The sequence below is a fragment of the Lolium perenne genome, chromosome 6 (genome assembly GCF_019359855.2).
Source record: "Lolium perenne isolate Kyuss_39 chromosome 6, Kyuss_2.0, whole genome shotgun sequence".
NCBI classification, from domain to species: domain Eukaryota; kingdom Viridiplantae; phylum Streptophyta; class Magnoliopsida; order Poales; family Poaceae; genus Lolium; species Lolium perenne.
The window spans coordinates 181,311,408-181,332,574 of NC_067249.2; the positions used below are offsets into that span (position 1 = coordinate 181,311,408).

General features: G+C 46.0%; 2 protein-coding genes and 2 long non-coding RNA genes across 6 annotated transcripts; 2 read left to right on the forward strand and 2 right to left on the reverse strand.

Annotated features, from left to right (window-relative positions):
• Positions 1-5,168: 5,168 nt before the first annotated feature.
• On the reverse strand, positions 5,169-7,702 carry LOC127306772 (uncharacterized). The gene is made up of 3 exons (XR_007854863.2): positions 7,442-7,702; positions 6,793-6,896; positions 5,169-6,044 (listed from the first exon to the last, which is right to left on the reverse strand). It is a non-coding gene; the product is annotated as an uncharacterized lncRNA (long non-coding RNA).
• Positions 7,703-9,239: 1,537 nt separating this feature from the next.
• On the reverse strand, positions 9,240-18,451 carry LOC127306769 (uncharacterized). 2 transcript variants are annotated; one of them, XM_051337474.2, is made up of 8 exons: positions 18,105-18,451; positions 13,097-13,267; positions 11,765-11,822; positions 10,456-10,527; positions 10,277-10,372; positions 9,998-10,090; positions 9,741-9,854; positions 9,240-9,565 (listed from the first exon to the last, which is right to left on the reverse strand). In XM_051337474.2, exons 2-7 carry the CDS (start codon positions 13,243-13,245, stop codon positions 9,798-9,800), a joined length of 525 nt encoding a protein of 174 aa, XP_051193434.1. In that variant the 5' UTR covers positions 13,246-13,267; positions 18,105-18,451; the 3' UTR covers positions 9,240-9,565; positions 9,741-9,797. The 2 variants fall into 2 exon arrangements, with proteins under 2 accessions (XP_051193434.1, XP_051193433.1); XM_051337473.2 differs by having other exon boundaries at positions 9,240-9,636; positions 18,105-18,450.
• LOC127306770 (isopentenyl phosphate kinase-like) lies at positions 14,337-15,025 on the forward strand. The gene has a single exon (XM_071822808.1). The coding sequence runs from the start codon at positions 14,554-14,556 to the stop codon at positions 14,908-14,910; it is 357 nt and encodes a 118-aa protein (XP_071678909.1). The 5' UTR covers positions 14,337-14,553; the 3' UTR covers positions 14,911-15,025.
• A 105-nt stretch (positions 18,452-18,556) lies between the features above and the next one.
• On the forward strand, positions 18,557-20,921 carry LOC127306771 (uncharacterized). Of its 2 annotated transcripts, none has more exons than XR_011747468.1 (4): positions 18,557-18,925; positions 19,475-19,561; positions 19,676-20,336; positions 20,447-20,921. It is a non-coding gene; the product is annotated as an uncharacterized lncRNA (long non-coding RNA). The 2 variants fall into 2 exon arrangements; XR_007854862.2 differs by having other exon boundaries at positions 18,568-18,925; positions 19,676-20,004.
• Positions 20,922-21,167: the final 246 nt, after the last annotated feature.

The window sequence follows — 21,167 nt, forward strand, 5'->3', positions numbered from 1 at the left end:
TTTGCACGTTTCTGCTTGCCGGCAAAATCTGAGAAATTACTGCGAAAAGGAGCCTGGACTATTAATTTTGATCATGATATATTTAGTGGCAATAGCATTGTACCAGTTCAAGCACAGTCAAATTTTAATCTACTGAGGAATTTGAGAGTTCCATAAATGTTTAAACAATCCATCAACCTAGTGAAAGCGGCGAACAACATTTAGATAGTGTCGCTTGACCTCATCCAGCATGAAGATAATGATCATGCTCTTGCACCCATTTCAAAAAAAAAGAGTTCTTTTGTGGTACCCTCAAATCAATAACAGCCATCTATTTTAGTCCATCCAAAGGCTCAAAAGAAGTCATACTGCTCTAAAAAACGAGAGAGGTATGTATCATACCGATGCCAAATTTCGCAACAAACTTGAAAGAGGCCCTAGCCGGGCCCAGCCCAGTAGATACCCATGGCCCAATTGGCGTTCCGGCACATGTGCGGCTGGGTGTTGAGGAAGGGGACGGGACGGCCTAACCCTCGTTCATCAGGGAACTCCCTGGGTTGGGTGCAGCTGGCAATCCCGCCCTCCCGGCAATCCACAACTTCCCGTACATGTCCTGGCCGCGTTCCCTTGCCGGCGACGACGTCCTCCGTCGCCAAGGCGGTCGATTCTGGCTAAGCGCAACACCGGTCCCGGTCGTGACACCCTTGGCCTCACCGCCGATTGAAGATGGAGTTCACCGTCCTCTTCGCACACGAAGACACCCGAGGTATTCACAGTGGTCCGGGAGCGGTGCGTGGCGGTCATCACGTCGCGGCGCCCGTGCCGGCTCGGCGGTGGCGCAGGAGATTGGAGGAGGCCGACGAAGTGGTGCTGGTAGGTGACGATGTGAGGCGTCGCGGGCGCGTGATTCGGTGGTCCAAGGCGTCGCCCGTGCGTCGGCTTCTCCCGCGTCGGTCCTTCGCGGTGGTCGTCGTCAGCTCGTCGCCATCAAGACCGTGGTAGACTGCGAGCTGGACATGAATTCGTCCCAGTGCGGCGACAAGATGGGGTTCGGCGTGCAGTTCTCGTCGCGATGGGGTTGTCGGTGGCCACGACAACCAGGTGGCCGGCGCTCGTGCGGGTGCCGGGAAGGTGTGCCTGCGCTCTTAGCGACCGCCTGGTGGCCAAAATTGGGTCACTGAGCGAGTGCCAGCTCTCTGAACAAGATACCGACAGGCTCCTGTAAGTTTGTGCTACCACATTCTGAAATGAATACTGAAATTGCAGTATAGACTATAGAGTATTGGTATCGGTAGTTTTACTACACCATTGTGTCAGTTTTCGTGGAAACAACAATTAGCTTGATGCATAGAAGTTTACAATGCCAAAGAAATGAGGAGAGAAAGTGTGAGTAGTTATGCTAATACATCATATTTTGTCGTTGGGCTGACAAAACATGGAAAATAGGTGCCATACATCATTGTTGCACTCTAGAATATGTTTTAGCAATTTACAAGTTTGTTGCATCCATATCTTTTCTTCTGTAGTATGGTAGATCTGAACCTTGCATTTGTTAACAAGTGTGTAGTTACTAGTTAGGCTACTTGTATGTTCATCATAATTCTCAAATACAACAAAAGTGATATTGTGTGCATAAGTAATATTCAAGTTGATGAGCAAAATAAAGATTGCAATGCTTATAAAGTTGTAATGAAGTTTATGGCTTGCACTTTTTTAATAATACAAATAGTATAGTAAGCCTTATGTCTTGTTCTTTCTTGGCAAATATGTTTAATATCCACTGAGCAAGTTTAATTTAAAAAGAAATATTTCCATAATAAATTTTTGTCGGGCCTCTTTGGTGGCTTTGATCACCAGTAGCTAGCAATCCATAGTAATTCATGCTTGCTTCCATCAGCTCTGTTTCTGTTTTCTTTTGTTATTAGTCTCTATAAGCATCATCATACTGCATTGTCCAGTTAGTTCTCTGCTATAGCAAGAGCTTCATTATTTATTTTTCGACTAGTGCAAGCACAATGTTGTTTCGACTGATTTGTTTGGAATGACAACAGCCTAGCTATTCGGACCAGCTAAAAGAGAAATCATGACAAAGTATTTAGCCTTCATGTCTTAGGTACTTGCCAGCCAATGGCACATGTGGCGCTGGATGTTCACTGGCTCTATCTTAAGAAGGTGGCCTAGTTCAGCAGCAATTATGAATGCTCGCTGATTGCGTGTCAGCGAGTTGATTAATTTAAAGTACGCCTATTGTGAGCATCTCTACCCTGATAATGGCGAAGACCTGAGCCCGCAAGCACAAGTTTAAGACCTGGCTTAGCAAGATTGACGGCAGAGGACCTGGATTTGATGGCGAGGCCTGATTAGAATTTGCTATGATCAGCATTTCTCCAGTGTTTACTTGAATTTGTCATGTTTCAGAGTAGCTGTTTTTATCGATTTTGGTACTAGTACTGTTTGCTTCAATTTTTCATTTTGTTTGATTCAGAGATCTTGTTATTAAATATACAATTTGGATACTATTTATCCTACTTTTGAAATAGTTCAATTGCACACTGAAACTCGTCATCGACACAGCTCAAACGGATCAACGAACCGAGATAGCCATTTTTGTGTCTGTGGTACAGATCAAAAGGATCAAAACAAATCCTATATTGTCTTGCTCCCAAAAAAGGAGGGAGCCAACAAACCAGATAATTTTAGGCCTATATCCCTCCAAAATTGCTACCTAAAAATTCACTCTAAATGTCTCACCCTTCGCCTTCGCGAGCTCATCCCCTTCCTTGTGCACCCTGACCAAACTGGGTTCATCTCTGGGCGCTCCATTGCTGAGAATTTTGTCTATGCTGCTGACATTGTCCAGACCTGTCACAAAAGATCTGCCCCTGCCGCGGTCTTCAAACTAGACTTCCGCAAAGCTTTCGATTCTATCAGCTGGGAGGCGCTTGACCGAATCCTTCGCGCCAAAGGTTTTCCTGACTTATGGCGGGCTTGGATCAGAATGCTCAATCTTTCTAGTCAAACTTCTGTTCTTCTCAACGGTGTTCCGGGCAGATGGATCCAATGTAGGCGTGGCCTACGCCAAGGGGACCCCCTCTCCCCCTTCTTGTTCAACATTGTTGCCGATGTCCTCCAGCAGCTCCTCCTCCAAGCTTCCCGAGATGGGCTCCTCCTCCACCCTCTGGTGGATGATCTCCCCTGCGCAATCCTTCAATATGCTGATGACACCCTTATTATTATCAGGGCTATCCCGCAGCATGTGACCAATCTAAAAAGGATTTTGGACGATTTCACTGCGGCCACTGGTCTGGCCATCAACTTCCACAAGAGCACTTTCGTCCCAATCAAGATGAGCTCCGCTGAAGCCGCTCAAGCTGCCGAAAATTTCGGGTGCGCCGTCTCCTCCTTCCCTCAAACCTATCTCGGCCTTCCGTTATCTACTCACAAGCTTCGGTTGGCAAATTTTGCCCCCATTATCTTGAAAAGTGACATGCGCCTTTCCGGCTGGAGGGGCAGATCCCTTCCCATTGGGGGGCGTCTTCTGTTGGTCAATTCTGTCCTAACCTCCATGCTTGCCCACGCCATGAATGCGGGGCTCCTCCCCGCTGGGGTTATCGAGGCCATTGATAAGCGTAGACGTGCCTTTCTCTGGACGGGTGAAGAAACGTGCAACGGTGGTCAATGCAAAGTTGCCTGGACCGACGTCTGTGCTCCCAAAAAGCAAGGGGGGTTGGGGGTCATCTCCTTACCGGCCCAAAACTCCGCTCTCCTTGGTAAATTTCTCTCTAAGCTGCACTCTGCCTCCGATGCTCCCTGGGTTGCTTGGTTCCGTCGCTCCTATGGGTGGACTGATAATCACGACATGGGTGACCGCCACTCCCTGGACACCTCCATTTGGAAGGCTATTCTTGCCGGGTTATCTACCTTTCGCCTCATCTCCAAAGTGTCCGTCGGAGATGGGAATTCCACCTCTTTCTGGCTTGATCTATGGCTTGGTCCGGCCCCCTTTCATGAACGCTACCCCGCCCTCTTCTCTCATTCTATTCGCCCTAATGCTTCTGTCTGCCATGTTCTCCACACCGGCCTAAACTCCAACCTTGGCCCTCGCCTCTCTCATGCCGCAACGGGTGACCTCCTTGCCCTCACTAGCGAGCTTGGCTCTGTAGTGCTTCGCCCGGTTACCCTGGACGCTCGTGTGGGACGCCTCACTAACAAAGGACTAACAAACAAAGATTTCTACACCAATTCTTTCAGGCATCTGCAGGTGGATGATCAGGCAAACATGGTCTGGAGAACTGCTGCGCCGCTGAAATGCAAGGTCTTCTGCTGGCTCGCTCGACGACGACGCCTCCCCACCAACGAGCGCCGCTTCCGTCACACTGTGGCCTCCTCTGCTGCTTGCCCCTCCTGCCTTGCTGACGAAGACACTGATCACTTGCTGATTCGGTGCCCTAGGGCGCAAGATGTTTGGAGCTTCTTCCACCCCGACGCTACTCATCTCAGCAATGCCTCGCTGACTGACGTGTTGCAGCTCCTCTTCCGAAGCTTCGAAGAAGCCACTGTCAACACTGCTATTCTCTGGAACATTTGGAAACGAAGGAATGCCCTCGTATTCAACAATGTTGATGAAAGCCTTCCCCTCGTTGTGAAGAACTGCGTTCAAGATGTTTGGTTGTGGGCCTACCGCTGCCCAAAAGAAAACTCTAGATGCATTCTAAATTCGTGGTGTATCACGTATGATCCCCCCTGAGCTTCTCTAAATCCTAGCTCTGCTCTTGTCCTCTAAAAACTTGTAATGGACCACTGTAAATTTTGAGGTTTATGAAAGGTGTTCAGGCTGGCGTAAGCCCGCCGTAGTTCGATTCAAAAATAAAATGGGTCTGGGGACCTAACAAAGGTGGTACACTTTCAGCTCCCCCATGCCATATTTTCCTTAGCCAACAAGGGGCTCTGAGACAGACAGATACCGTGTCAGTGCAATTTGCAAAACCAGTAGATACCTGACTGTCAACTACATCTGTATGGCTCTTACCTAGCATTTCCAAGAACCCAAATTCTGGTACCACCACCCTCATCTAGACCCTGAACCTCACTGGAGAAAATGCTCTCTTTGTCAAGACCTTTTACTAAGCTATCATTTCATTTCATTCAAGGGATACATGGAACGGAGAAAGAAAACACCAGCAATACTGAGTTTTTTCTTGCAAATTAACTACGGCTTCTACTCTTTTTTTTTGCGAAATAAATATAGTACTGATTAAGCTACAGGAGAAGCCTCCGGCCTGTAGGCAACACACATAAACATCCTGATCCAGGTTACATTTTCAGCACTCAATCTTCCCCTATTTGCTAACAAATGACCAGAATGATTTTGGTTCCTATCGACTGCTAACAACTTCTACCTAGGATCTAGCTACATCGATTGCTTGATTTCTTGCACCGTATGACTGAAACATGATCTGTCCAAGCCCGGAGACTTGATCATCCGGACTGCTTCCACACTGTCCATCTCAACAATGCAAGGCTGATCAGACCATTCTCTTGTCTTGGCAATGCCTTCCCTGCAAGCAACAAGCTCAGCTTCCAGTGGCGAGGTGCATGCTGGAATGTATCGGCAGGCACACAACAAAACTGATCCAGTATCATCCCGCAGGACCAAGCCAGCACCCCCGTTCCCTGCCTGTTCACTATAAGACCCATCCACGTTAAGCTTCAGGAAGCCTGCATCAGGTTTTAGCCATGTACGAGCCAGTTTCTGACATCGTTGCTGAAACCACCTCTCTCTCTTAATCTCCTGATAGTTGACAACAGCTTGTTGCTTGCCTTTTACATCTGCCTGCGGGTAGTGCTTGATGGACATCAGTGAATCAACATAGCTACAAAGAAACCTTCATTGTAGCAAGAAAACTTTTGTTTTGATCCTGCAAATTAACTACGGCTATGACCATGTGTGCCATTTGAATCAACTTAACACATCCATGATCAAGAATCCCATAAGGAGTGGCTATCCAATGCATAAGCAGAGATCAAGAATCCCCTGAGGAGCAGCATCCATACAGTCAATGTACCTGAATAAATAGGAGTTAATATATTAGCATCCATACATCAGCATCTTAACTATCTCATTATCACTGACCAAATCATGGACTAAACGAAACCCAACAACACTGAGGCACATAAATCTTACAAAAACCAATAGTGCTGCACTAGCAAAAGAAATTGCATGCCAGGCATACATGCAGTGAATTTTAATTTTTCAGAGTGTCTAGAGGAATTCCAGGCATACACACAGTGAATTTTATTTCTCCAATCACTAATATCTTATATCGAAATCTAGAATAAGGACTTAACATAGTTGGACAAAGTTTCCAAATATAAGGTTAACTCTTATTGCCAGACCTTTCTCTCAGTTGTCCTGACTGTTCTTTCGGTGCTCTCAACTGTACAATGGTCTCTGCTAGAGTGTCTAGACCGAACATACTCAAATGAAATTTATCATATGATCAGTTAGTGTCCATAATTTCAGTCCCAGGCTTGTTGCAGATTTCACAATGGTTGACCAAAATAACAGTTATCCTTGTTGATATGTAACTATCATTGTATACATAAATGGCATAGCTTTCTCACTCAGACATATGTTGTGGCTATACAACAGGTTGGTACTAAATTAGATCAATGATTTAACATCTCACTGGTACTAAAGTTCACCGTGAACTAAAACTTACTGGGGCCTTGAGATGCATGTGGAAGCTCCTAGCAAAGATCCCATTAGTACCACCAGAAAGTTGAAGGAATTTCTTATGCAACTCAACGTACCTGCCGACGAGTTTGTCTGGCGTCTGTTGATGTTGCAGCGGCGTCTACCTACTGGTGGCATCGCTCGCCAGCCACGCCCAACGGGACCGACCTCCAGAATATATCTGCACCATTCAGCTGGACCATGACCAAAAGCAAGGGATGTCTAATACTATCTTATACTAGGTTAGTGTGGACATACTTCAATTTCTTCTATTTCCCTTCATAAAGCATGGTTACTGGGAACCTAACTTTCAACTCTTCCGACTCTTCTTATTTCCTGTAACAATAGCAGTAGCATTGTAGCCCACTCCACCCATTCTATGCCTGCTGCCTAGCCATGACTAGTTACTGAATTCCGGCAATTTGGTCTTATGGTGACTTGACTCAACGATTTCATATCTCTGCAAATCATTTGTGTACTATTCTCTCTAAAAGATGCAATGAAGAACCTAGTTACAAACCTAGGAATAGGCTCGAATACCGACATGGACAAAACAAGTTGCAGCCCTGTCGCCCTGCATCCAGAATACAGTGTTCAGTGTCGCTGCGTATCCGCGGATGCTGGCCATGGCATTCAAGCCTTCGAGATGCATCAAGTGGCAAGCCAGAAAGGTAACACCGTGCCTATTTTTCCGTTGGCTAGGTGGGGTGATGAGAAATACGCTACCTAGAGTCGGCGTCTCTCGATGTTGCGACGGCGTCGACCTGGTGCCGGAGATGCATGACCGGGCCGATCCGCTGGCGGCTGCGGTCGCCCTGGATGCAGGACGACGGGGAGTCGTAGGTGGCGGCGGCGTTCGCCCTAGATGCAGGAAGGCCGGGTGTCGATGGCGGCGGTGGCGGTCGCGCTCCAGGTAGGACGACATGATGCCGATGGTGTCGATGGCGGCGGCTGTCGCGCTCCACACGGACGACGGGATGATGTTCGAGGCGGCGTTTGTGCCATAGGACGTCCCGTGCTGGGCCAATTGTTGGGCCGGTCTCGGTACTGCTACTTTTAATTTTTTCCCTCACTATCTACGTCTTGATGGGCTGTCGGGCCGTTTAATCCTGACCGTTATCTAAATCATACCTCTCCACTTCTCAGGTGTGGTAAAAGGTACCGTAAAAAAAACCAAAAAAAAACGATGCTCTTGCATGGGCTGCTAGACTATCTGTATCAGAGGCACCAAAAATAAAGATGATGATAATGGACAATGAAATGTACCTACTTCATAAAGGGTACTCCCTCCGCTCCATATAAATTGTCGCTGATTTAGATGTATCTAGACATACACTCTGTTCTATATTGGTTGTTTTTGATTGGGATGTATCTACACACAAACTCTGTTCCATATTAGTTGCTGCTAATTTTTGTGGCGTTACATCCAAATCAGCGACAACTTATATGGAACATAAATATTAAGAGAAATTTTTTCTTTTGCGAAAAAATATTAAGAGAAGTTAGGTACTTACTCTTCAAGGCAATACTGCAAGATTAGTACTAGCGGCAATCCCTTAGTATATCCTTTCTAAGCAGATTAGCCATATTGGTGGCCTTAGTCAAACTCAACAGTTGGATGAGCAAAATCAACACCAAGAATTCGTGGAATGCTGACGGATCATCTGGTCAAGAAATCGCCAGAAAGATAAACAAATGGACGAGCGCCCAAGTAGCTAGTGCATGCATTCGGTCCAAAACCGCCGGCCGGCTCGGCGACCACCAGCGGCTGCGAGATCGTCGAAACGTCACGCAGCCTGATGGAATCAAATTATTGTAGACAGTATAACAGTACGGTCGACGGCTGATTTCATGTGTTCCTGACCTGTCTTTCCTTGCCTGTGAAATCTCTTCTGCTCGACGCTGTCAAGTGTCAACTGTGTTGACTTCGCATGGAGCAGCTGGCAGGGGCAGCGAGGAAAAGGAAGAAGTACAAGGAAAATATACTACTACTGCTTCTAGACTTGTTGTGTAGAAATGTACGGAGTAGAATAGATTTTTAGCATATCCACGAGAGTTTGTAGCTCGACAAGTGGCTCCATTTTTCTCCCTTTGCTTATATTCTGTAGAGCCGTGACTTGGATAGACGAGGTTAGTCAAGTTGCCCATCGTCACAAAATTCTTCGTGAGCCTAACTTAGTAGGATCGGATTTGAGATCTGTTGTGTGCAGGCAACGAAGATTTTTATCACAAAATTCCGTACGTAATCCAAAGATCAATCCGTTGCGCACACAATCCAAAAAGGAGCGGAATAAGACACGAATATATGCATCAATGCCTGCGTGCAGGGAAATCTCAGTGAGCACACGCAGCGTACCGAGACAAAATTGAATTATCAGCATCATGATGAATATGTGTTCTGAGGCATGAAAACTGGTTTGTCCCTTTTGGAGAAAGGGAAACATCATCTCCCAACAGCTCACCTGATCATTCTTGGTTCGACAAACAAACCGAAAGTTGCAGGAAGGGGGTTAATTACCCAGGCTGCTAACAATGCATTTGCATGCTTAATTTATGGAAAGGACGATATTAGTCTAGGCAATGCGTCTCGCACCTCTCGTGTAGCTTTATGGCATGCAGGCATTATCACAACTATGCTAATGCCAAAACTATCATAAGCAAACAGAGGTTGAAAGAAAGAAAGGAAGGAAGAACAGTCTCAAATAGTTTAGTATCATCTACTAACAAATTTGCCTTCAGCGGCTAAGCAGGAAAGCTTCTTTTGCCAGATGATGAACTGTCAGTAGAAATATGTCAGCTGTACAAGCCTAACAACGCACCAGCTCAGAGTTTCCTTCACGCCCCGAAGAACTGCATATCAATGTACCGACATGAGGAACTGGTTTCACATCCATGCTTTAAAGGGAGACCTGACCGCTAGGCTGGAGAACATTTCAGAAGTAAAATAAGCTCATCAAACTATGTAAGCTACAGACATGATAACAACAACAAAAAGGTTCTATCAAAATCAGACATGAAAGCTTACCAGAAGCTGACCCAATGATATTTCTTGGTTTAGTGTACATGGAGCTCAGGTGTCACCTTACTCTTTACAATCGTCTGTGGATCTCATAGCTCTGTTCATGTTATCTAGATAGCCCTGTCCACAAAGAACATTAATTCACAATGTCACTAACGCAGATATTCAGCTGGACCTACAGATCTACCATGATGATTATCTCAACTGAAAGCATGAACCAACTGACTGGAATATGATGTCAGCCTGGTACTTGGTGTATGTACCTGGAGTATGCAAACTGCAGCAAACTTATCTGTCATGGTTTTGGTCTCTACCGGAGTACTTAGTTTCAGAGGATTTAGAAGGGCTTCCACACACTGCAAAAACATCAAGATCGGTCAGAAAACTTCACCATCAACTCATTCGGAAACAGACATGCCATTATTTTCCCACAAAACAACCTATAGCAGTCTTATAAAACTACAATGTAACCAGTGGGTACTGCACTCCACCCCTTCTCCTGCTTCAATAAAAATGTGCACAGAGGAAAAGAGAGTTGTCACCTTTGAGGTAAAATTTTCATCCCAATATGTGTAGCCCAAATTATCAAGTTTCCCAGTTTTAGAAAGTTCTCCAACAAGAAGGCTTACTTGTATTGCCTGCTTTACAGAAAAGAAGACATTAAAGAACATAAATAAAGGTCAAACAGGCGGTGAACTATACTAGCAGAAGGACATTTTACATCTGGAGAAGATTGTCCCTGTAAGTTGAATGGATAACCCACAATAAGCCCTTCGAGGGAGTACTTCTTAACCTATTCACAAAAAAGAAAATGGCATTGCAATTTCAATGTGCACAACCAACAGTTGAAAAGAGGTCAGAAATCAAGAAAACTACAACATATGGAACAGCTGAACACAAGTAATGATTGAGATTTGAGAAATTACTAAGTTTGTAACTCGTCAAAAAAACTACTACCTCAGTTCAGCCAAGGGCTAGTTTCTCTTTGACTCTTTCATGTGTTCTGTCACATTGTGATTCAAAATCTACTTAGTTATAGGAATCTTTACTGCATCTAGTAAGATAGTTTTATTATGATTTTAAAATAGTGGTTAGCAATTATTTCATGTATGAAAATAGCAAAAACTAACTTAAAATGCCACCCGCATGCCAAACAGAGCCTAACATGAGTTAAATATGCATAATATGCTGCAGGTTCACAAAATAAATTATGGTATTCAATGTTTCCTAAAGAACACAACTGGTCACTCATTAAAGAATAGTAAAACCAAATGAAATACGGAAGGAAAAAGTAACAAAAGAAAACTACAGCTATTTGCTAATTTAACTTAATATTATGTGTGCATGCTATGCCCACGTGATGGCTTTATCTTTAACATCCAAAATAAATGTTAAATCTATGCTCTTTTTTTGGCTACAAGATTCTACTAGTCCTATTTAGACTATGTATGGCTCATATCTGTAAATTAGCTTCAACCAAGCTTGATTCAGCTCCATTCTACACACAAATCTCAAGTTAGGAGTTGTGAATACCCATCCAGGAGGATATGGAAATTCAAGTTAGTACCAGCATTGGTTAAATTTTACGAAGTGCGGCCAATGATTGCGCCATTACAGTATAGCAATACTCAGAGGTGACTATCTTGTTCTGCACAGTTGCATATGGAAAGAAAAATCCAACTTCCATAAATGGTGACGTTTATATTGCTAAATCTTTTTGATTTGTCCAAGGTCAATCATCAATGCTGCCCTTAAATATCTTGGGAAGGTAAGCAAGATGGGAAATAAGCCAATACAGACAAGACATGAAACCCTGACTTAATGCAAATAAGAACAAATTTCCCTTTTTTACCACTGACTAGAAGCAAAGTGTGCTTTTCAGAATGCAAAATCAAACTCAATCAATGAAATTTTATAAATGTTCGCGGGGGTGCAAAGCGTTCGATATAGAATAAACTGACATTGCATGTTGAATACTTGAATTCATGTTGATGAGTAAGTTTTAGATGTGAACAGGCACATGAACATACCAGTGTTTTGAAATCATCTGCCATCAAGTCGATGTTTGTCTTTGTCCTACCCAACACACTGCAAGATGCAGTCAATGTGCATATTAGTTCCAATATGTAAGTTTACTTTATTAAGCCAATGCAATCACATCATCTATCTCATCACCAGATCATAAAAAATATAAACTACAAAACTATCATAATATTTTTTCTCAAGATAAAAGTATTGACTACAATAGAGGAAGCAGGTTATTTCAAATTTAAGATGACAATCCATATCCAAGAAACTGAGAATCATAGTCAGGAGTTATTTGAACAGCACATGGCCCACACAGACCAAGCTAGGGAGTGGATCCTGATGATCTCTGAGTAGTTCATCTTTAAATTAGGAAGAATCGAGAAATAGTAGGATTCTGGTTGAAGTCTAGTTCCGGCTTGTGGATGAAGTGCACCATATTATATAAAACTATCATGTACCCTCAGATAAGGATGCAATAAAATAGAAGAATAAGTCTTCACCTTGCCTCCCAGAGCAAGAGCACCTCCCCTACCTCTCTACAAGACGGTCTCAGATAATAGTTATTTAATGCCTCAACAGACTTGACTGCATTATTTATACTAACAATAGACGCAATGAGTGCATTAACACTGCAGGAAGTTTGAACTCCACTGCTCAAGTGCTCAGATAGTTAGAAAGACATGTAGCCTAGCAGAGCTCATCAAAAGAAAATTGGACTTCCCTAGTCCAACCTGACTGGGTATAAATGAAGTTACTCTTGACCAAAAACTCTAAACTCCTGAATCATGAATACTATTCAAAGAAGGTGCAGGGAATATTGAAAGCAAAGAAGATGCAGGATCAAAACAGGTTACTTGAATAGGATTGTGCATCACAGCATTTTGTTAATCACAACACTAGATTTTTGTAAAATGTTGAAGGTCTACAGGAATTTCCTATAAAGTGGAGTTATGGCAACTTCAACATGTTGCTCCAGTCCTTCGGTAATCGGTAGTGCTTTGTCCGAGACTGGAAACTGCAACCCCAAGTCCCAATAGGATGGTGATTTGTATGTTTTATAACAAAAGGTTAAACAAGCAACGATGGAACAGATTGTAAAAAATGTAGTCCATTAAACCATTAGACGGCATGGAATGGAATATAAGCATTCTTGTACATTACATATGACACTTACATATACATGTACAACATCAGACAGCAAAGTTCCGTATAAATTGCATGGACATACTGAAGTTACTTTTTTTTTCTATTAAAAATAAGGAAGAAAGCAAAATCTCAAGACATATCAGCCACACATATGCATCAAGAAAACCGTTATCAAACATGAAGATTACCTTAGAGGCAAGGCAATCTTGTTTTGGGGATCAGAAACGGCTAGCCCCACATACTTACTGCCAACATCGAGCCCAAGCAGCCGGCCCTGCTTCTTTGACCCACCCTCAAGTACTTTCCGGAACAACTCCTCCGCTTTGAGCAGCCTCATTGTATGCCTCCTCTGCTTTCAACTGCGAGCACAGAAAGGCAGGATGATGATGGTACATCACAGACATGTGCAAAAGCACTCTTAATTTTTCTATATTCATCCCAAATTTCAGAAAATCAAAGAGTTCAGATGGATTCACATCACAGTGTTACCCCCACCGAGTTCACGGAGGATGGATTAGTGGGGAAAGCGATCTAGATTAATGCTTCTATGCAGTGTCAAAACGAACATGGTCAGAACTCAGAAGACATCGCATAAGAAACTTCTGTGAAAAAGAACTCGAGTGCAGCCTCAGCCAAGATTATGGACAGTTGGTACTACAGCATGCTAGAAGATATATGTACTTGTAAGGGCGGAATAACATATATGGTAGGCCTACTAGTTACTAATTTCCCCCTTTGGCACTGTTATCTTTTCATTAAGCTACTAATCCAGTGTACTAGTCTAATCATATTCTAAAATTACCAATCTGCCGTCGTCTCTTTTCTTCAGGTCTCGGCAGACAGAGACGTCGCTCGTTCTCTACTCTTTCTGCTCGTCCTGCCCGTGACCCCTAGCCGCAGGAGCCGCTGCATCTCGCCTCCGTCGGCCCAGGGAGGAAGTTACGAACAGCGCAGCGCCGGCGAGCTAGCCTAGCTCGTTAATGTTCGGCGTCGCACTGGACCGTGTGCCAGGGAAAACGTAGGAGGGGAGATAGTGGAGTTGGGGCGCGTGTGCTCACCCGATTCGCTCGGCAGCAGCGGGCAACAGCCGGTCGGAGCAGAGATCGGTGGCGGCCGGCGGAGCTGAGGCCCGACGGCGACCAGCAGAGCAGAGGTCCGCGCTAATCTGGAGCGACCCAACCTGGAGGAGACACCGCCGGTGGAGAATGCGCGCCGCGCCGGGGCGCCGGGGAAGCAAAGAGGAGCGAGCTGCCAGGGTGCGGCGGCCGGGGGTTTGCAGCTCGTCGGAAGAAAATTTGGAGCTGCAAGCAGGCCTATGTGCTGGGCTGGGCTGGGCCAGCAATATACTTAGGGGCTCAGATATCAAGCACTGGAGACCACACTGAACTGGTGCTCAGATTGACAGATTCGAAGATTCCCAGGTCCTCCCTCCTCTTCAGCCATCGGTGGTCGGAGACTGCGCGACGACGAGCAGAGAAGCTCCCATGGCGGAGGCAGCAACAGAGCAGCGGAGCCCCGACAAGCCGCGCCCCGTCCGCTGTATCGTGAAGCTAGGTGCTCGCCCCAGTCGTATCTTTCTTGCGCTGTTGCGCACTTCTCTATAGCTGTGTATTTCCCCTGCAGCCGGTGCTGATCGATTCAGAGCATGAAATCTGCCGACGCAGGCGGAGCGGCCATCACGAACAAGGGGGAGCTGCAGAGCATCGACGAGGGGAGCCTGCGGTCGGCGTGCGCGCAGCTGCGGCAGGCCATGTCCGGGTCCGGCGACGCCACCCCGGAGAAGGTCATGGGGATGGACTGGAGCAGGAGGCCCGACGATCCGGCCGACCCAGCCGTGGACACGGAGGGGTTCAGGGATATGGCGGGGCTGGGGATCGACACCAACTTCATCGTCGTCCATGATGCCGGTATGTATAGCTCGAAATCTGTTGTTGCCTCTGGGTTGTGGTTCTCTGTCTTTGGCTTGCTGATGATGAGCTTGTCTGGGTGGTTTGTGGTGTAGTCGTGTAGAATCCAGATGAACATGATTGCTAACTGCCAAGTGCCCGTGAAATTCCTCCCAGTTAGCGAGCAGGTTCAGCACATTGTTTTTCGACGTTTTTGTGGATTTCAATTTAAGTTGGCTCGTCTGATTGATAGTCTCTGGGTCCTTCCTAAGGGACAGTGCTAAACAACAAGGGAGTTTTTTTTTTTGCGAAAACACTAACAAGGGAGATTGGTTAATATCATGTTGCCTGTAATACCAGTACCTATAATTGGACCGCTAGAGTTTGAGTTTGTAATTGTGTTGTTCAATGATGTCGAGATTGTAATAATCTGCTACCTGAATTTAATGCTTCAGGTTCTTTTGTTCACTTCCAAGCAAGTAGATCTGGAGTTCATAAGGGAGGGTTGCATACACCCCTGGTGAAGGCTGGCTTTGTGGCTACGAGAATTTCAGTATGTCCCATTTCTAAATTCTACTTCTAATAATCGCCGGGCCTCCTGCTCCAGTCCATCCCCATGACCTTCTCCGGGGTGGCGGCGCCGGACCCGGACATGGCCTGCCGCAGCTGCGCGCACGTCGACCGCAGGCTCCCCTCGTCGATGCTCTGCAGCTCCCCCTTGTTCGTGATGGCCGCTCCACCTGCGTCGGCAGATTTCATGCTCTGAATCGATCAGCACCGGCTGCAGGGGAAATACACAGCTATAGAGAAATGCGCAACAGCGCAAGAAAGATACGACTGGGGCGAGCACCTAGCTTCATGATACAGCGGACGGGGCGCGGCTTGTCGGGGCTCCGCTGCTCTGTTGCTGCCTCCGCCATGGGAGCTTCTCTGCTCGTCGTCGTGCAGTCTCCGACCACCGATGGCTGAAGAGGAGGGAGGACCTGGGAATCTCCGAATCTGTCAATCTGAGCACCAGTTCAGTGTGGTCTCCAGTGCTTGATATCTGAGCCCCTAAGTATATTGCTGGCCCAGCCCAGCCCAGCACATAGGCCTGCTTGCAGCTCCAAATTTTCTTCCGACGAGCTGCAAACCCCCGGCCGCCGCACCCTGGCAGCTCGCTCCTCTTTGCTTCCCTGGCGCCCCGGCGCGGCGCGCATTCTCCACCGGCGGCGTCTCCTCCAGGTTGGGTCGCTCCAGATTAGCGCGGACCTCTGCTCTGCTGGTCGCCGTCGGGCCTCAGCTCCGCCGGCCACCACCGATCTCTGCTCCGACCGGCTGTTGCCCGCTGCTGCCGAGCGAATCGGGTGAGCACACGCGCCCCAACTCCACTATCTCCCCTCCTACGTTTTCCCTGGCACACGGTCTAGTGCGACGCCGAACATTGACGAGCTAGGCTAGCTCGCCGGCGCTGCGCAGTTCGTAACTGCCTCCCTGGGCCGACGGAGGCGAGATGCAGCGGCTCCTGCGGCTAGGGGTCACGGGCAGGACGAGCAGAAAGAGTAGAGAACGAGCGACGTCTCTGTCTGCCGAGACCTGAAGAAAAGAGACGACGGCAGAGTGGTAATTTCAGAATATGATTAGACTAGTACACTGGATTAGTAGTTTAATGAAAAGATAACAGTGCCAAAGGGGGAAATTAGTAACTAGTAGGCCTACCATATGTGTTATTCCGCCGTTACAAGTCCATATATCTTCTAGCATGCTGTAGTACCAACTATCCATAATCTTGGTTGAGGCTGCACTCGAGTTCCATTTGACAGAAGTTTTTTATGCGATGTCTTCTGAGTTCTGACCATGTTCAGGTTTTCGTTTTGACACTGCATAGAATCATTAATCTAGATCGGTTTCCCCACTAATCCATCCTCCGTGAACTCGGTGGGGGTAACACTGTGATGTGAATCCATCTGAACTCTTTGATTTTCTGAAATTTGGGATGAATATAGAAAAATTAAGAGTGCTTTTGCACATGTTTGTGATGTACCATCATCATCCTGCCTTTCTGTGCTCGCAGTTGAAAGCAGAGGAGGCATACAATGAGGCTGCTCAAAGCGGAGGAGTTGTTCCGGAAAGTACTTGAGGGTGGGTCAAAGAAGCAGGGCCGGCTGCTTGGGCTCGATGTTGGCAGTAAGTATGTGGGGCTAGCCGTTTCTGATCACCAAAACAAGATTGCCTTGCCTCTAAGGTAATCTTCATGTTTGATAACGGTTTTCTTGATGCATATGTGTGGCTGATATGTCTTGAGATTTTGTTTTCTTCCTTATTTTTAATAGAAAAAAAGTAACTTCAGTATGTCCATGCAATTTATACGGAACTTTGCTGTCTAATGCTGTACATGTATATGTAAGTGTCATATGTAATGTACAAGAATGCTTATATTCCATTCCATGCCTTCTAATGGTTTAATGGACTACATTTTTTTAGAATCTATTCCATCGTTGCTTGTTTAACCTTTTGTTATAAAACATACAAATCACCATCCTATTGGGACTTGGGGTTGCAGTTTCCAGTCTCGGACAAAGCACTACCGATTACCGAAGGACTGGAGCAACATGTTGAAGTTACCATAACTCCGAAATTCCTGTAGACCTTCAACATTTTACAAAAATCTAGTGTTGTGATTAACAAAATGCTGTGATGCACAATCCTATTCAAGTAACCTGTTTTGATCCTGCATCTTCTTTGTCTTCAATATTCCCTGCACCTTCTTTGAATAGTATTCATGATTCAGTATGTCCCATTTCTAAATTCTCCTCCAAACAGCACGTGACACCATACACATTCAGCCTTCAATTCTCCAGTAGCAAGAATAACCCTATTGAACTCATTCCACACCATATATGTGGGCTTTCTCTTCAAACGAACTGGAGATGGGACATTTTCCTGCTCAACAGACTCACTTGAACTTGATGCCATTCCTACCACACAGTACCACAAATTACACAACAATTATCTGAACAGACTGTTTTCTGCTGCAGCCAATCAGTGATGAACTCTAACAAATCAAGGAGCACATAACTACATAATAAGTTATTGGAACAAATAGATGTACAATGTACAGACAGACTACTTTCATATTTGTTTTATCCTAAACTGCTGACCTCCCACTTGCACAAATTCCTACGTGAGCTTGTCTAGTCCCAGTAGAATACGGATCTGTATCCATCATTTGAGTCGCTGCAACTAGCAAGTGTGATTTGGTCGATGTGTTGTATGCAGTATGCAGGATCGCTCATAATACATGAAAAAAGGAGTAGAAATTTCCTATTACCTTGATGGATCCGTGGATGCAGATGGTCCCCGACTGCTACAAGCCTCGCCTGTACGTGCTCCTACTCTCAACCGTCACCGTCTTCGTGGATTCGCCGGTCGCCGTCGTTGTCTGGCCGTCACTTGCGACTTGCCTTAGATCTTGAGGAGGAGAACGGGAGGAGTAGCTGTGACCCACGGGAAGGGACGGCCGGAGGTGCACGGACCGCCGACGTCTGCCGCCCGCCGCTGGTGGTTTATTTGGGGTCGAGCAGGGCGCTGTCGATTGGGGATTTGGGGAAGAGAGGAGCGGCGGCTGAGTGCGAGGAGAATGGGGGAGAATGGGACTAGCGGGTTCTGTTACGCAATTTCTATTACTCAGTCGACCTTGTTCAAGGGTTACACCGAGGTCACGTTTTGTGGCCGCGCGATCGCGATCGGACGACCCGACGCGAGCTGGGCGTTTCACTCTCTTGGCCCCAGCGCGCAGAAGCCTATCCAGTTGTTACCTATGGACGAGCTGTTTCCTCTTTTAGTCGATTCGCTCGATCTCGCCGGCGATTCACAGCACCGGGGGAGAGATTCGTCGGCGCCGGTTGTTTCCTCTCGCCGGGGTCCGCTTCCTCATGCCGGCGGCTGCTTCCTCGTGCCGGCTGCTACATCGTGGCAGAGGTTGCTTCCTCGCGGCGGCGTCCGCAGCTACCTCGTGCCGGCGGCGGCCGGTTCACCGTGGCAGCGGCCGATTTCCAGCTACCTTCTCGCGCCGACAGCTAATTCCCCGCGTTGTCCGGCTACATCCCCACGCCTCCTGCTAAATCAGCCGCGTCTCCGGCTACATCCACGGTAAGCTAATCTTCGATCTAACTGAAAACTTTTTGATCTAGTAGATTTGTGTGGTTTTTTTTCGATTCATGCTAGGAGAGATTTCTGCCGATGATGAACAGGTGTTTCTCTGTACATTTTGTGTTTGTATGTGCTTTGTAGATGTAACCTAGTATATTTTTCCCACTAAATAGATTACCTGGGGAGCTTAGGGTGAGCCAATATTTAGGCCCCATGTCATACTAGAATGGAACTTCTCAGCCCATGTATCCAGTGAACACTAGTTGTAACATAGACGATGATAGGTGGTAGTGTTGTACATGTGGTTTTCCGATCATTAGATGTTAATTTGTGTGTTACATTTCATATCATTATGTTCGCCGGTATGGTTGTATCCCACTTTTTATTTTGCTTTTCTTGTTGTTTTTACACATAAGAGTCAAAAATAGCTTACATGTCTGGATTGCCATGAACTACAATGAATTATGTCATTCATACTTTTGAGAAAAACTGAATGATTTTTTGCAGCCAAATTGACTGTTTCTGTTTGGTACATGCTTTCTTGTCCAGGGTTTGGAGTATAAGATCAAGATAGTTGAGGTCGATCTGGCAGACTTTCCGGTTTGGTACAAGGAGAAGGTTTACTCGAGGAACAAGGTGTGGTTCATCTCAATTCTGTCTCACGTGTACAATATGCTACATTGTTTCAGGATGCAGTCCATTATCTCTCTAATATTCATCCACACTTATGTACTTTCATTGTCTTGACAGGTGCCTTCTCTGGAGCATAACAAACAGGAGAAAGAGAGCTTGGATCTGGTCAAGTACATTGACAACAATTTCAAAGGCCCAAGCCAATGTAGTAACAAAACGGGGGCGGCGCATGGTTTGCCCAAAAAAGAGAAAGGAAAGAAGCATCTGGAGTGACCAAAATCGCGAGACGGGGAGGTCGAGGCCCCGGCGACCGACGTCTCCCTCAGTTCCTCGGTTTGCCGACGTGCTCGTGGTGGAAGCCGAAGTCCACGGAGCAGCGCCGCCAGCCTGATCAAACTAATCGACGACGCCGGCGCTCGTACACCGCTCGGAGTCTAGAACCACCTGTATGTCAACCAGTCCTGTCCTGGCTGCAATTTAGATTTTTCACCTATTGGTTTTGAAAATCCCATAACTTGCATCAGTCTAAAAATAGGAGGTGTGCTGGATAATTTCTATTCTCTTTACTTTGCTTTAGATTTTCTCTCGGACTTAAAAAGCATTGACTTGCAATTGACCTACTCAGCCATTTGCGGCATATAAGCTTGACAGGGAACACACATCTAGTGGAGAGTTAGTTTCTGCGTGTTTCTTTTCTTTTTCTTTCTTTTTGAAAAGTGGTTATGTATTAATTAAGAAACTGAATTTGGATTACACCCAAGCCGGTCTCGACGCGCAGGTATGGACTCTACTTAGTAACACACCACCACTAAACTCTCAACGTCCAACCTTATTACATGATCTATCAGCCTTCACCATGGATATTCACTAGCAGACGGTTGTTGTCAGACAGCGCGGCGGCGGCGAAGTGTCCATTGGCATCGTGGTGACCTGGTGGTGCTACATGACCTGGAGAGATGGCTGCCGGGATGACTTGTCGCAGGACCTGGAGAGATGGCTGCCGGGATGACTTGTTGCTGGTGCGTTGACTGATGGTTATGCAATTTCAGACTTCACCGGTAGCTCATAGCAAAATAGTAGGGCCTAGCGACGAGCGGTTACTTTTTCTGTTTGCAGAATGAAGTCAATGATAGACAACTAGATCTAGTTAAATTTAGTGCGGCTCAGTTCACATGGATGTAGTTAAATTTAGTGCGGTGCAGTTCATTTGATCTCTTTTCTGTTCGCAGAATGTAAGTCGATGATAGATAACTGGATGTAGTTAAATTTAGTGCGGCGCAGTTCCCATGAGATGTTGGTTGAATTTTCACCATGATGTAACTGACCGGGCTGTTAGTGCAATTTTTATCGCAACATTGTTTGATGGATTTTTGTACCAGAAAATTCACAATTTTGGTGAATATGTCAAATAATATGATCTTCCAAACATTTGAAACTTGGTACTAGCTAGCTAGTCATGTTTTGGGCAGCACCTTGGTCGATCAATGAAACGTGCATGCATTGGCCAGGCTCCCTCGTAATATAATAGTGTTTGCCTATGACGTGTGGGTCCCATGAGAGGCAAAATATTTATGAAAGAGTATATATATATATATATGATATTGGACTC